Here is a 16,489-nt window from a genome sequence, read left to right as displayed (position 1 = left end):
TGATTTGACCAGACTTGACAACCTTAAAATGGAGGTTGATGGGTTATTAATTAGTAAGAGCATCAAAGGTTATGGGGAGAAGGCAAGAGAATGAGGTTGAGAGGGAAAATAAGTCAGCCATGATTGATGAAATGGCAGAGCAGAGTCGATGGGCCAAATGGCCTAATTCTGCTCCTATGACATATGCTCTTATGGCCTTGTATCTTGGGCCTGGGTTTAAGTCTGACAGCATTTGTGTCTGTATACACCTTACTCCAGCTTCTCACGAGAATTGGCCAAAGTACCAGAGGGACACTTACAAAATATTCCTCATTCTGTTGCTGTTTTCCTTTAGCACTACCTTGGTGTACAATGTGTGTGATAATCTGCCCAGATGGCACTCAAGCAAAAGCTTTTCACAATATCCCAGTATATGTGACAATAAGCAACCAATATCAATATCAATGCCCAGTCTATCAGATTCTTTCTCTCTCTATTTGTTAAAAGCAAGGATGTAATGCTGAGGCTTTATAAGACACTAGTGAGGCGTCACTTGGAGTATTGTGAGCTGTTCTGGGCCCCTTATCTAAGAAAGGGTGTGATGGCATTGGAGAGAGTCCAGAGGAGGTTCACGAGAAACATTCTGGGAATGAAGGGGTTAACATATGAGGAGAGTTTGATGGCTCTGGACCTGTGATTGCTGGAATTTAGAAGAATGAGGGGGGGTACCTCATTGAAACTTACCAAATGTTGAAAGGCCTAGATAGAGTGGATGTGGAGAGGGTGTTTCCTGTGGTAAGGGAGTCTAGGACCAGATGACACAGCCTCAGAACAGAAGGATATCTATTTAGAACAGAGATGAGGAGGAATTTCTTTAACCAGAGAATGGTGAATCTGTGGAATTCATTGCCACAGATGGTCGTGGAAGCCAACTCATTGGGTATATTTAGACATAGGAGCAGAATTAGGCCACTCAGCCCATCGAGTCTGCTCCGCCATTCCATCATGGCTAATTTATTATCCCGCTCAACCCTATTCTCCTGCCTTCTCCCCGTAACCTTTGACACCCTGACGAATCAAGAATCTATCAACCTCTGCTTCAAAAATACGCAGCTATCTAGGCAATGAGTCCTCTCGAAATCAATGCTAACATTGCATTTGCCTTCCTAACCACTGACTCAACCTGCAAGTTAACTTTTAGGGAATCCTGCACAAGGACTCCCAAGTCCCTTTGCATTTTGGATTTTTGAATTTTCTCTCTGCTTTTATTTCTTCTACCAAAGTGCATGACTATACACTGCCCGGCACTTTATTCCACCTGCCACTTTTTTGCCTGTTCTCCAAATCCTTCTGCAGACTCCCTGCTTCCTCAACATTACCTGCCCCTCCACCTACTTTTGTATCATCTTCAAACTTGGCCACAAAGCCATCAATTCCATCATAAAAATCATTGACATACAACGTAAAGAGACGTGGTCTCAACACTGATGCCTGCGGAACACCATGAGTCACTGGAAGCCAACCAGAATAGGCCCCCTTTATTCCCACTCTTTGCCTCCTGCCAGTCAGCCAATCTTCTATCCATGCTAGTACCTTTTCTGCAATACCTGTGTGGTAGCTGTGTGGAACGAGCTTCCAGCAGAAGTGGTTGAGGCAGGTTCGATGTTGTTGTTTAAAGTTAAATTGGACAGCTATATGGACAGGAAAGGAATGGAGGGTTATGGGCTGAGTGCAGGTCAATGGGACTAGGTGAGAGTAAGAGTTCGGCATGAACTAGAAGGGCCGAGATGGCCTGCTTCCGTGCTGTAATTGTTATATGGTTATACCTTGGATCTTGTTAAGCAGCCTCGTGTGTCACACCTTGTCAAAGGCCTTCTGAAAAAACAAGTATAGAAGATCCACCGATTCTCCTTTTCTATCCTGTTTGTTACTTTCCCAAAGAATTCTAACAGATTTGTCAGGCAAGATTTCCCCTGAAGGAAATCATGCTGACGATGGCCTGTTTTATCATGTGTCTCCATGTACCCTGAAACCTCCTCCTTAATAATAAACTCCAACATCTTTCCAACCACTGAGGTCAGGTTAACTGGTCTAGAATTTCCCTTCTTATGCCTCCCTCCCTTCTTAAAGGGTGGAATAACATTTGCAATTTTCCAATCTTCCAGAATCTATCGGTTCTTGAAAGATCATTGGTAATGTAGATCATCTGGTCCAAGTGACTTATCTACTTTCAGAGCTTTCAGTTTCCTTTGCACCTTCTCCCTAGTAATGGAACTTCACTCATTTCTGACCCCGACACCTGGGACTTCCAGCATACTATTAGTATCTTCCACAGCAAAGACTGATATAAAACACTTATTCAGTTTGTCTGCCATTTCATTCTCCCCCATTACTACCTCTCCAGTGATCCGATATCTACTCTCCCCTCTATTTTACTCCTTGTATGGCTGAAAAGTGTGAGCATGTGGCCAAGTGGTTAAGGCATTGGACTAGCGACCTGAAGGTCATGAGTTCGCGCCCCAGGCAAGACAATGTGTTGTATCCTTGAGCAAGGCACTTAATCACACATTGCTCTGTGACAACACTGGTGCCAAGCTGTATGGGTCCTAATGCCCTTCCCTTGGACAACATTGGTGTCGTGGAGAGGGGAGACGTGCAGCATGGGCAACTGCTGGTCTTTCATACAACCTTGCCCAGGCCTGCGCCCTGGAGAGTGAAGACTTTCCAGGCACAGATCCATGATCTTGCAAGACTAACGGATGCTTTCATATCTGAAAAACCTTTTGGTATCCCCTTTGATATTATTGGCTAGCTTACCTTCATATTTCATCTTCAACCAGCCCCCCCATGGCTTTTTAATTGTTTCCCATTCCTCTAACTTCCCACTAATTTTTGCTCTATTATATGCACTCTCTTTTGCTTTTATGTTGGCTTTGACTTCTCTTTTTAGCCATTGTTGTGTCATCTTGCCTTTAGAATGCTTCTTCCTCTTAGGGATGTATATATCCTGTTCTTTCCAAATTGCTTCCAGAAATCCCAGCCATTGCTGTTCTGCTGTCATCCCTGCCAGTGTTCTCTTACAATCAATTCTGGCCAACTCCTCTCTTATGTCTCTGTAACTCCCTTTACTCCACTCTAATGATACGTCTGACTTTAGCTTCTCCCTCCCTAATCAAATCAGGTTCATTACGTAACATCCAATCCAGAATAGCTGATCCCCTAGTGGGCTCAACCACAAGTTGCTCTAAAAAGCCATCTAGTAGGTATTCTACAAATTTCTCTTGGGATCCAGTACCAACTTGATTTTCCCAATCTACCTTCATATTTTACCTTCAATCTACCTTCATATCTCCCCCATGACTATGACTGTCCCCTCTTTTGACATGCCTTTTCTATCTCCTGTTGTAATTTTTAGCCCACATCTCAGCTACTGTTTGGAAGCCTGTATATAATTCCCATCGAGGTCTATTTACTCTTGACTCTACCCACAAGGATTCTACATCTTCCAGTCCTATGTCTCCTCTTTCTAAGGATTTGATTTCATTTTTTACCAGCAGAACCCACAGTGATGCCCACAACATCATAGCTGACAATCTCTAACTGTGCTACCTTATTACGTATACTACGTGCATTCATATATAACTGCTTCAGTCCTGTATTCATCGTCCTTTTTGATTTTGTCCCCTTTTACACTGCAACTCATCTCACTGACTGTAATTTTTCCCTGTCATCTGCCTGTCCTTCCTGACAGTCTCACTACACACAGTCTCTGCTTGTAAACCAACAGCCCTTATCTCAGCCCTATCCCTTCGGTTCCCATCCCTCTACGAAATTAGTTTAAACCCTCCCCAACAGCTCTAGCAAACTTGCCCACAAGGATATTGGACCCCCTTGGGTTCAGGTGTAACCCATCCCTTTTGTACAGGTCATACCTTCCCCAGAAGAGAGCCTGTAATCGAGAAATCTGAAACCCTGCCCCCTGCACCACTTCCTCAAGCACTCATTCATCTGTACCATTATCCTATTCCTGCCCTGACTAGCATGTGGCACTGAAAGTAATCCAGATCTTGAAGGTCCTGTTCCTTAGCCTTTTCTTTAACTCCCTATATTCACTATGCAGAACCTTTCTACCAATGTCATTGGTGCCAGTGTGTACCACAACCTCTGGGTAAACATTTCAGAAAAAGTGCAAAAATATTTGCAGTACAAAAAATGGCAAAATGGCAAAAGTGTCAAAAAGAGAAAATACAGATGTATTTGCCTCGTCTCGTCTCGCCATAGCCTCTCTACCATACCCATTTACACCAAAATGAACCTTTAAGCCGGGATCTCCTTTACTAGGGGAGAAGAGGGATATTCCATTCTTTGGAATGTGGGGGAGGGGTGGTGTTACCATGAGCCTGAACAACTACACAAAAACCAAAACACAGGAATTCGCATCCTTCTTCACAATCACAAATGTCCACAAATACATTAATCACAATAAGATCACAATGACTTTGTGCAACAAAATCAATCAACAACTAGCCATTTTCCAGGAGCCAGGACTCTTCCCCCCATCCCCACCACAAACAGGCACCTTTTTTGAAGACACCCCACCCATCAGTCAGGTCCTCGTAGGAATTTCAATTTAACTGTATATTAGATTAGATTATGAGGACACCCAGTCCTCGTTTATTGTCATTTAGATATGCATGCATTAAGAAATAATACAATGTTCCTCCAGAATAGTATCACAAAAAAAACAGGATAAACCAAAGACTAACACTGACAAGACCACATAATTATAACATATAGTTACAGCAGTGCAAAGCAATACCATAATTTGATAAAGAGTAGACCATGGGCAGAGTAAATAGGATGCAATTAGCGATTAATAAGGTTGAACAGTGGGCAAATAGATGGTGTTTTAAGCTTTCAGTAGCTAAAACACAAGTTATATGTTTTACAAAGAGGATCAATAAACATGCACTTAATGTGAAATTATAGAGTCAAACTCTTAAAGAAGTTTTAAGACTGTATTGTGGTACGGTAAGATTGTCCCCTGTTTCAGCTTTACTGGTTGAAATGGGACAATAACCCTTACAGTTGCACAGGTTGATGTTGTTGTTAACGTACTGGATAGGGAGCAGAGGGACGACCACCCTGTTAAAAGTGTGTTGGGAACAAGAAGAGTGTGATTAGTTTTGGGTGGCTGGGTTCTTATCTCGCTAGGAATATGGGTTTGCTGGATTACACAATATGTCCCACTGCAGCTCTTTCGTTAGCCCCACCGTGTTTTTTTCCAATGACTTTAGTTGAACTTAAGTAATGATTTAATGAAGTCCAAGGATCCTTGTATGCCTGAGAGTCTGTTGGTTCAGCAATATGTTAAGGAATATTATTGTGATATGTGAACTATTTTTACTGATGGATCAAAAGATAATTTAACAGGGAATGTCAGTGTGGCTGTTTTTGTGCCTGAATTACAGGTAACAATAAAGAAATGTCTTACTAATCATTTATCAGTATTTCCTGCAGAGCTGATTGTCATCATTTTGGGCTTACAGTGGGTGGAGGAAATCTGTCCTTACAAAGTTATAATTTGTTCAGATGCTTTTTCGGCTTTGACTATTCTTAAAACAGGTCATTCTAGCAGTGGGTCTGATTTATTGCTGGAAATTCTTCAAACTTTATTTCATATTCAAAGTATGAAAGTTATGGAAGTGATGTTAATTTAATTCACAATATTGTCTTTCATTATTTATAATCTATAGGGCTGCTTAGGGTAAATTAATTTTCATTTGATAAAGAACTAGTAGGGGTTTTATTTCCTAATTCTCTACACCACACTCCAGTCCAGTCGGTGGCAGTAATGCACCTTTAAGTTGGACTGCCAACTGCCAGTAGAAGTCAGAAGGAGGAGGAGGAGGTCGGGTCCCCTCCCTGAAACTAGAAGCAGCAACAAACAGATACGTCAAAGAATGCAGCTGTCCTGGAGTATGCAAGTACAAACAAATGCATTAGTCTCTGTGGGTGGAGGTTAGGAACAGGAAGGGGTCAATAACTTTACTGGGTGTTTTTTATAGGCTGCCCAATAGTAACAGGGATATTGAGGAGCAGATAAGGAAACAGATCCTGGAAAGGTGTAATAATAACAGAGCTGTCATGGTGGGAGATTTTAATTTCCCAAATATCGATTGGCATCTCCCTGGAGCAGGGAATTTAGATGGGGTGGAGTTTGTTAGGTGTGTTCTGGAAGGTTTCTTGACACAATATGTAGACAAGCTACAAGAGGAGAGACTGTACTTGATTTGGTGTTGGGAAATGAACCTGGTCAGGTGTCAGATCTCTCAGTGGGAGAGCATTTTGGAGATAGTGATCACAATTCCATCTCTTTTACCATAGCATTGGAGAGAGATAGGAACAGACAAGTTAGAAAAGCGTTTAATTGGAGTAGGGGGAAATATGAAGCTATCAGGCAGGAACTTGGAAGCTTAAATTGGGAACAGATGTTCTCAGGGAAAAGTATGGAAGAAATGTGGCAAATGTTCAGGGGATATTTGTGTGGAGTTCTGCATAGGTACGTTCCAATGAGACAGGGAAGTTGTGGTAGGGAACAGGAACCATGGTGTACAAAGGCTGTAATAAATCTAGTCAAGAAGGAAAGAAAAGCTTACAAAAGGTTCAGAGAGCTAGGTAATATTAGAGATCTAGAAGATTATAAGGCTAACAGGAAGGAGCTTAAAAGGAAATTAGGAGAGCCAGAAGTGGCCACGAGAAGGCCTTGGCGGACAGGATTAAGGAAAACCCCAAGACATTCTACAAGTATGTGAAGAGCAAGAGGATAAGACGTTAGAGAATAGGACCAATCAAGTGTGACATTGGGAAAGTGTGTATGGAAACAGAGGAAATAGCAGAGGTACTTAATGAATACTTTGCTTCAGTATTCACTATGGAAAAGGACCTTGGCGATTGTAGGGATGACTTGCAGCAGACTGAAAAGCTTGAGCATGTAGATATTAAGAAAGAGGATGTGCTGGAGCTTTTGGAAAGCACCAAGTTGGATAAGTTGCCGGGACCGGATGAGATGTACCCCAGGCTACTGTGGGAGGTGAGAAGGAGATCGCTGAGCCTCTGGTGATGATCTTTGAAACATCAATGGGGACGGGAGAGGTTCTGGAGGATTGGAGGGTTGCAGATGTTATTCCCTTATTCAAGAAAGAGAGTAGAGGTAGCCCAGGAAATTATAGACCAGTGAGTCTTACTTCAGTGGTTGGTAAGTTGATGGAGAAGATGGAGAAGATCCTGAGAGGCAGGATTTATGAACACTTGGAGAGGTATAGTCAGCATGGCTTTGTCAAAGGCAGGCCATGCCTTACGAGCCTGATTGAATTTTTTTGAGGATGTGACTGAACACGTTGATGAAGGAAGAGCAGTTGATGTAATGTATATGGATTTCAGCAAGGCATTTGATAAGGTACCCCATGCAAGACTTATTGAGAAAGTAAGGAGGCATGGGATCCAAGGGGACATTGCTTTGTGGATCCAGAACTGGCTTGCCCACAGAAGGCAAAGAGTGGTTGTAGACGGGTCATGTTCTGCATGGAGGTCGGTGACCAGTGGTGTGCCTCAGGGACCTGTTCTGGGACCCTTACTCTTCGTGATTTTTATAAATGACCTGGATGAGGAAGTGGAGGGATGGGTTAGTAAGTTTGCTGATGACACAAAGGTTGGGGGTGCTGTGGATAGTGTGGAGGACTGTCAGAGGTTACAGTGGGACATCAATAGGATGCAAAACTGGGCTGAGAAGTGGCAGATGGAGTTCAACCCAGATAAGTGTGAGGTGGTTCATTTTGGTAGGTCAAATATGATGGCAGAATATTGTATTAATGGTAAGACTCTTGGCAGTGTGCAGAATCAGAGAGATCTTGGGGTCTGAGTCCATAGGACACTCCAAGCTGCTGTGCAGATTGACTCTGTGATTAAGAAGGCATACGGTACATTGGCCTTCATCAATCATCAGTCGTGGAATTGAATTTAGGAGCTGAGAGGTAATGTTACAGCTATATAGGACCCTGGTCAGACCCCACTTGGAGTACTGTGCTCAGTTCTGGTCACCTCACTACAGGAAGGATATGGAAACCATAGAGAGGGTGCAGAGGAGATTTACAAGGATGTTGCCTGGATTGGGGAGCATGCCTTATGGGAATAGGTTGAGTGAACTCAGCCTTTTCTCCTTGGAGCGACGGAGGATGAGAGGTGACCTGATAGAGGTGTATAAGATGATGAGAAGCATTGATCATGTGGATAGTCAGAGGCTTTTTCCCAGGGCTGAAATGGCTGCCACAGGAGGACACAGGTTTAAGGTGCTGGGGAGTAGGTACAGAGGAGATGTCAGGGGTAAGTTTTTTACTCAGAGAGTGGTGAGTGCATGTAATGGGCTGCTGGCAATGGTGGTGGAGGTGGATACGATAGGGTCTTTTAAGAGACTCCTGGATAGGTACATGGAGCTTAGAAAAATAGAGGGCTATGGGTAAGCCTCGTAATTTCTAAGGTAGGGACATGTTCGGCACAACTTTGTGGGCTGAAGGGCCTGTATTGTGCTGTAGGTTTTCTATGTTTCTATGTTTCCAGCGTGTGCACCTGATAAGCATAACATCAGCACTGCCAGACAGGGATAATGAGAATTACGGGGCTACTGGGGGGTGGGGAAGAAGAAATTACTTGTGGCAGACCCGCTCTGTCACAACATGGGAGACAACACGTCATCCTGGCTTCTCTTTCATAACCACAGAATCTCCTGTCTGTCCCCCTATCAAGTCTCCTGTCACTATCACACTGCTTGACTTTACCCAGCCTCAGAGCTGGCCTCGGTGCCACTGACCTGGCTGCTGCTGACGTGCCTGATAGATCATCTCTCCTCCCCTGCCCAGCAGTGTGCAAGGGGGAATACTTGTTGCTGAGGAGAATGGCCACAGGGGATCACTACACTGACTGCTCACTCCCTTTACCTCTCCTGGTGGTCACCCAGTGTGACCACCTCAGTAAAAGATTCGTCTATGAAGAATTCAGCTTCCCGGATGGTCCTGACCTGGTCTCACCGAAGCCTGACAACTCTAACACTGTCCCACTCACAAGCCAACAACAGCCACTCTAACAAACCCTCTTCTTTTTATTGGCCCTTGCTAATTAACCCTACCATTCTCTCGTTCCACAGACAAGTCTCGACAGGCCCTGCTTGCTTTTTAAAACTGGTGAGTAAAGTCCACGAGGAACTGTCTCCAACTCACTGTGATCTCCCGCTGCGTAGACAAGTCCTGACAGGCCATGATCGAACGGTGAAGCAGGTTTAACTGGCTAAATGGCCTAATTCTGCTCCTAAATCTTTTGGCTGAAGTTACTGGGGGAAATCCCTATTACACGTGGGCAGTGATTGTTGACACAGCTTTGCTGATGTGATGCATCACTTATCTGAAGCAGTTTGTAATGAAAATTCAGCTTAGGCCAGTCGCAGACAAAGGGAGGCACGACACGTGTGTTAAACCACAAGAAAACACTTTTATTAGAAGTAGCACAAGTACAATACAGGAGAAAAACAGGTCTACAGTAGTAGTTCCTGCCCAATGACCTCACCTCCCCCAGACAAACGTGTTTGTCACCATTGTCCACTGTTATGACTGCTGACTTGTACTCCATTCACTTTTTCAAAACATTGCCATGGGCTAGTTTTCTTGAACTCTAAAAACAATCCCACTCCAAGCTAACATCATTTCATTTTAGCATATACCAAGGAGGAATCACATTTAACTATTTCCTTACAGTATAAACTTTGGTGACCTCCAAAGGGAGCAACACAGGTGGATGTGGCATAGATTAGCATCAGCAGGCTAGGATCATCTTGAGGCTAATCAGGTAGAGAGGAATTATCAACAAGAGAAAATCTGCAGATGCTGGAAATCCGAGCAACACACACAAAATGCTGGAGGTACTCAGCAGGCCAGGCAGCACCTATGGAAAAGAGTACAGTCGACAATCTGGGCCAAGACCCTTCAGCAGGACTGGAGAATAAGAATTATTTTTCAGACCTCTGTGGCGAAAGATCACACTGTAGATGAATGTGTGTTGCACAACTGTGCCCTCATTGGAAGATATTGACACCAGAAAGAAAGTGATAGAGAGAATGTACATCTGACCAAACAATGAAAACAAGTTGTAGAATCATCAAATCAAGGAAAAGTTACAAGTCAGAAGGAGCTATTTGTTAAAGTGGAACCCAGCCCAAGCTCGCCCTCCTACATTGATCCTTCATCCCCGCAGGACAAAGCGCACACCCAAGTGATGAGACTTCGGCCTCATCCAGCCAATGAGCACTAGGCCTGTATTACGTTTCCTCATCTGCCACCCAAACCTTCTGCCAGTTACTTAAAATCTAGCTTTGCTGATCCTTGAGCTAAGGAAAGTAGAGTCTTCCAATTTCCTCTACACAGGCCCTTCAGAATTTCATAATTTTTCAATGAAGTCTCCCCTCAATTTACACTTTCCCAAAGAAAAAAACAAAGCTTTCACCATCTTTCCTCATGGCTGCATTTTCCAGTTGGTCATGATCTGATAAATCTCCTCTGCACCCTGTCCTGTGCAATTCCCTCTGTCCTGTTATGTTCTGCTAAACTGGATGCTAAGACACCCAGGAAAGTGCATAAAATCACCCTACTTCAGATTAAATTGTTTTCTTTTCCCTAAATAACAGAATGCCTGTGGTATTAGTAACAGGATCACAGAGGTAATTGTGTTTCCCAGGGATCCATAGTTGACACGGCTAAAAAGGAGCTTGACTTCTAAACCCACTCAATTCATTTCAAACAGGTTACTTGAGGCCATTAATAGAATAACTTTCACACTGGAATAAAATGAAGGCATGTTCATACCTTAGAATGCATCTTACAATGGGCCTTCTGTCCACAGTCAGATTTGATTCATAGAACAGTACAGGCCCTTTGGCTCACAATATTGCTAACCTTTTAACCTTCTCCAAGATCATCCTAACCTTTCCTTCCCACACAGCCCTCCATTCTTCTTTTATCCATGTACCTATCTAAGGGTGTCTTAAATGCCCCCAATGTATTTGCCTCCACCACCACTCTCTGTGTAAAACACCTACCTCTAACATCCTCCCTACACTTTCCTCCAATCACCTTAAAATCATACCCATCAAGTTAGCCATTTCTGCATGGGCAAACAGGTGCTGGCTGTCCATTCTAGACCTCTTAACATCTTATACACCTTTATCAGGTCACTTCTCATCCTCCTTTGCTCCAAATAGAAAAGATCTAGCTCACTCAGCCTATCCTCATACGACATGCTCTCTAATCCAGATAGCACCCTGGTAAACCTCTTCTGCACCTTTTCTAAAGCTTCCACATCCTTCCTATAACGAGGCGGCCAGAAATGAACACAATGTTCTGTGGTCTAACCAGAGTTTTATAGAGCTACCACATTACATTGTGGTTTTTGTCTCCTAGTCCAGTGGTCCCCAACCGCCGGGCCGCAAAGCATGCAGCGGTAGCCGGGATGCACACAGCACATCTTTAAGAAAAAAGTCGAAGTAAACTAATTAATTAAGTGCCGCCCAGTCACAGATCACAGATCACTCTGGGCCGACATTTACGTGCCGGGCGGCACCTAATTAATTAGCTTGTTTATTTTGGCTTTTTTCTTAAAAATGTGCTGGGTGCGTCCCGGCTACCGCTGCACCACTGCATTCATCGCAGATCGGTATCGGTTCGCAGCTCGAAGGTTGGGGACCACTGTCCTATTTAAAAATCATGAAAACATACAGATCAACAAATGGCAGACAGGAGTATGAATAATGATCTACCTTTATGTTTTGGAATTAGAATCTAATAACCAAACACTGATGTTAAACTCCAAGCACTTGGCACTACTTTCGATGGTACAGGAAAGACCTCACCAAGACACATCACATCACTTATGGGCTGCTTTCATGCTTCTTGCATTCCTGGTACCTCCTGTACTGTTTCTGGATCGTTATAGCTGCCCTCTCTGGGCTGGGGTCCATGCAGATATTTTCTTCTCTACGTTCCATACCTATAGAACAGAGATGAGGAGGAATTTCTTTAGCCAGAGGGTGGTGAATCTGCGGAATTCATTGCCACAGACAGCTGTGGAGGCCAAGTCACTGGATATACTTAAAGCAGAGGCTGATAGTTTCGTGATTAGTCAGGATGTCAAAGGTTACAGGAAGAATGCAGAAGAATGGTGTTGAGGGGGATAATAAATCGAACATGATGGAATGGTGGAACAGACTCAATGGACAGAATGGCCTAATTCTGCTCCTATGTGTTATAGGCACTAAGCAAAAATATAAATTGCCCTTTTAAAGCAACTATTTTGAAACATGGAGAGTGAAGCTTAGGATGATGGTGCCTAACGGCGACTCCTTTGCTTGCAACTTCTGAAACAACTCTACTTTCATCTTTAGTATCTCTTTTTTTTTAATCTTTTCAGGGTTCCTTTGAAGACTCTGACCTGGAGTTTCACGTTGACTTCAGTTCTTTGTGGAAATGGGACCTGCTCTCGGGATCTCACGACCGGCCGCTTTTCAATATGCCAAACACGCAGCCTGGGAGACTAGTGCGCCTTCAGGGTGCCGGATTTTCGTGGCTCTGGAGGCGGACAGATTCGAGGTCGGTACCGCCTGGTGCGTCGAGGGAGACGGAAGATCGAAAGCAGTGAGCTGGCTGTGTACCCAGAGACCCGAGTTCGTTGCGCACAGAGCTCGGAAAAAGCGACGCAACAGACTTTTAACACCATAAATCAGCGAGTTGTTTTGTTATGTCTCCCCGCTTGCTGTGAAACGGGGACAACTCTTTTTCCCTTATTAGAGAGCCAGTGGTATGTCAAATACCGGGTGAACGAGTAGTCCTGCAAGTCTGTGTCTTTACCGATGCTTTGCTGCACACTCGAATGCTCGGTGGAGGGTGCTGATGCTTTATTGCTGGTGAAGGAGGGGTGGGGTCATTGCTTTGCCACTGCTTATGCATGGGAGTGGGAAGCTGGGGGGTGCTTTGGGGTTCTAACATTTAACTGTCGTTCATTCTTTGTTTTTTGTGGATGTTTGCGAAGAAAAAGAATTTCAGGATGTATATTGTATACATTTCTCTGACATTAAATGTACCTATTGAAACCTATTTGGTCAGTCTTCTCTTTTAACCATGCCACAATTTAATTTTTAAAAATTTGCATTCAAATACTTAATACTGGAGATGCTGAATTAAGACAGAAATTACTCTGAATGCTTAAGTCAAGCAGCATCTGTGGAGAAAGAAATCGAGTTAACCAGAGCTGACCTCTCATAAAAGCTGGAGGAATCAATAATAGATTTTAAACTAGTACAGAGGTGCAAAGTGAAAATGATGGTGATGTGATTGGAGAAAGCAAAGTACTGACTGGGGAGGGTGGGACATTGGTAGTGAGACAATATACACAAGAGATTCTGCAGATGCTAGCAATCCTGAACAACACACACAAAATGCTGGAGAGAGATGGATATACGGCAGAGTGGTATAAATAATTTAGAAATGAGTTAGTTCCTGTTTTACTCCCCACACTGAACTGGGCTCTAAGAAAGGCACAAATGCCACCCAGCTGGAAGGAGGCGATAATCTCAGCTATACCAAAAGCTGTCTCAAGCTTCTGCTAATGCCCCACCTCCCCCTCGTACCCCATCTGTTATTTATTTTTATACACACATTCTTTCTCTCTCTCTCCTTTTTCTCCCTCTGTCCCTCTGACTATACCCCTTGCCCATACTCTAGGTTTCCCCCCCCACCCCTTTCCTTCTCCCTGGACCTCCTGTCCCATGATCCTCTCATATCCCTTTTGCCAATCACCTGTCCAGCTCTTGGCTCCATCCCTCCCCTTCCTGTCTTCTCCTATCATTTTGGATCTCCCCCTCCCCCTCCCACTTTCCAATCTCTTACTAACTCTTCCTTCAGTTAGTCCTGACGAAGGGTCTCAGCCCGAAACGTCGACTGTACCTCTTCCTAGAGATGCTGCCTGGCCTGCTGCGTTCACCAGCAACTTTGATGTGTGTTGCTTGAAATTCCAGCATCTGAAGAATTCCTCATGTTTGCTATACCAAAAGAAGGCAAGGATAAAATGGAACGTGGGTCATTTAGACCAATATTTGTTCTTAATGTGGATTATAGAATATTTACCTCCATCATGGCCAAACGATTAGAAGAGTTTCTACCCACACTGACACATAATGATCAGACAGGTTTTATACAACAACGCCAAACACAAGACAATATACGAAGGACACTTCACATTATGGATCATATTAAAAAAATGAAATTGAAGCAATAGTGATAAGAGTGGACGCTGAAAAGGCATTTGATTCGGTTAATTGGAATTTTCTTTACAGAGTTTTAGATAGATTTGGTCTACATGACACAATTATTAAAACTATACAGGCACTATATAACAATCCTACTACCAGGATTAAAATCAATGGATATTTATCTCATAGTTTTACCCCAGAAAGGGACACGAGACAGGGTTGTGCATGACCACCGCTACTCTTCACATTATATCTGAAACCATTAGCTCAATACACCAGACAAAATGAAGATATCAGGGGAATTACTATTAAAGGGACAGAGCATAAATTGGCCTGTTACACGGATGACATTTTGATCTATCTAGGGCAAACAACATACTCTTTACCTAAATTCATGCAATCCTTTGAATAATATGGTCAATTATCAGGATGCAAGATCAACATAGATAAAACCCAATTACTTTCATATAACTATAGCCCACCAAGAGAAATTGGAAGTAGATATCTTTGGGCATGGCAAACAGAGTCTGTCAAATACTTGGACATCATTATGCCAAAAGATTTGGCAAAATTATCAGAATGCAATTATCAGCCTATATATAAACAAAATTAAGGAAGCTATAACAAGATGGAACCTAATTCCTTTTTTTAGTCTCAGTTCAAGGATTGAATCTATTAAAATGAATATATTGCCCAGACTACTATATCTCTTTCAGACCCTACCAATAGAGATTAACCAAAATCAATTCAATGAATGGAACAAGATGCTATCAAGATATATATGGCGAGGTAAAAGGCCTAGGGTTCGTCTCAAAACTTTGCAATTAGCCAAGGAAAAGAGGGGATGGGGCCTACCTTCTCTTAGAGATTATTATTTTACAGCACAGTTGAGAGCTGTGATATGCTGGTGCAACCCATCAAATGACGCTCAACAGAAAAACATTGAAGAAAGGATACTTTCCATCCCCATACAGGCAATTTTGGCTGATAACAACCTACGAAGTTACATAAATACTATTGATAACCTGTGGGTGAAATGGACTCTTTAAATATGGAAAACTATTATAAAGGAATATAAACTAGAGAGAGACACTGCAATTCTTAAATGGTGTGCATATGACTCGGATTTTACGCTGAATAAACTGGATGCTAGATTTAAGGACTGGACAGCTAAAGGAATAACAGCTATTTGCAATATAATGAAAGAAGGAACACTGTTCAGTTTTGAAATGCTCAAAGAGAAACACTTATTAGAAAAACAAGACTCTTATCGGTATTTACAGATGCGACGGTATATTAATAGGATGGTTAAAAATGTAACCAAGGCTAGTGCATGTCTGATAGAGTTATTTAGAAAAGCATATAATTCAGACAACGGTAGTAGAATCATTTCAAGCGTGTTTAAGGGTTTGTCAAATCTTAAGACACATTCGACTTCATACATTAAAACAAAATGGGAGGAGGAAGGAGGGATAATAATATCTGAGGAAGAGTGGACAATAATGTGGAAGTGTACCAGTTCACAGAAATGGAGGGAGTTCGGGCGGAAAAAGATATTTTATTACACCCTCTCAGGAATCCCATTATGGTTCCAGCCTTGAACTCCAGGCCTGGTCTTCACGTGCTGCTATTGTGACTCCCGTCTCCCCTTCCCCCACCACCACTCTGCAAACCTGTCTCTCTCACATTCCATCATCAGCTCCTGAGCCCTCAGAGGCTCCATCTTCCTCTCACCCCAACCCTCCCCTCTCCACTGACACCCCCAGCCTACCCCCTCCCCCCTCTGATCCCACTTCTCATCCGTGCCGGGTCTTTACCATCCCCTCCGACCTTCCACTCTCTGAGGCAGAACGTTCTGTCCTCAGTAAGGGCCTCACCTTTGTCCCCCTTCACCCACACCTCAGCGAGTTCCGTGTTCGCCATGACGCGGAACTCTTCTTCCGTCGTCTCCGTCTCCAAGCCTACTTCTTCGGCAAGGACTCTTCCACCCCCACCGATGACCCCTTCTCCCATCTTCAACCCTCCTCTTCTTCATGGACACCCCACTCTGGTCTTCTGCCTGCTCTGGATCTCTTTATCGCTAATTGCCGACGGAACATCAACCGTCTCGACTTCACTGCACCTTGTCCCCATTCCGACCTCACTCCTTCCGAGCGCTCTGCTCTC

General features: G+C 43.4%; 1 protein-coding gene across 2 annotated transcripts in view; it reads right to left on the bottom strand.

Annotated features, from left to right (window-relative positions):
* LOC140212742 (uncharacterized) overlaps window positions 1-16,489 on the bottom strand; it is an 87,374-nt gene that overhangs the window by 7,023 nt on the left and 63,862 nt on the right. Inside the window, exon 4 of one of the 2 annotated variants that reach the window (XM_072283888.1) lies at window positions 11,677-12,066. The exons of the other annotated variant lie outside the window; for it this stretch is intronic. Coding sequence (XP_072139989.1) covers window positions 11,948-12,066 — 119 coding nt within the window. The 3' untranslated portion in view covers window positions 11,677-11,947. Of the gene's footprint in view, window positions 1-11,676; window positions 12,067-16,489 lie in introns of those variants that run through there. 2 annotated transcript variants of the gene reach the window in all.

This window comes from Mobula birostris, chromosome 20 (genome assembly GCF_030028105.1).
Source record: "Mobula birostris isolate sMobBir1 chromosome 20, sMobBir1.hap1, whole genome shotgun sequence".
Classification (NCBI taxonomy): Eukaryota; Metazoa; Chordata; class Chondrichthyes; order Myliobatiformes; family Myliobatidae; genus Mobula; species Mobula birostris.
The sequence above is the reverse complement of the archived record's forward strand: the minus strand, read 5'-3'. Positions and strand labels throughout refer to the sequence as shown.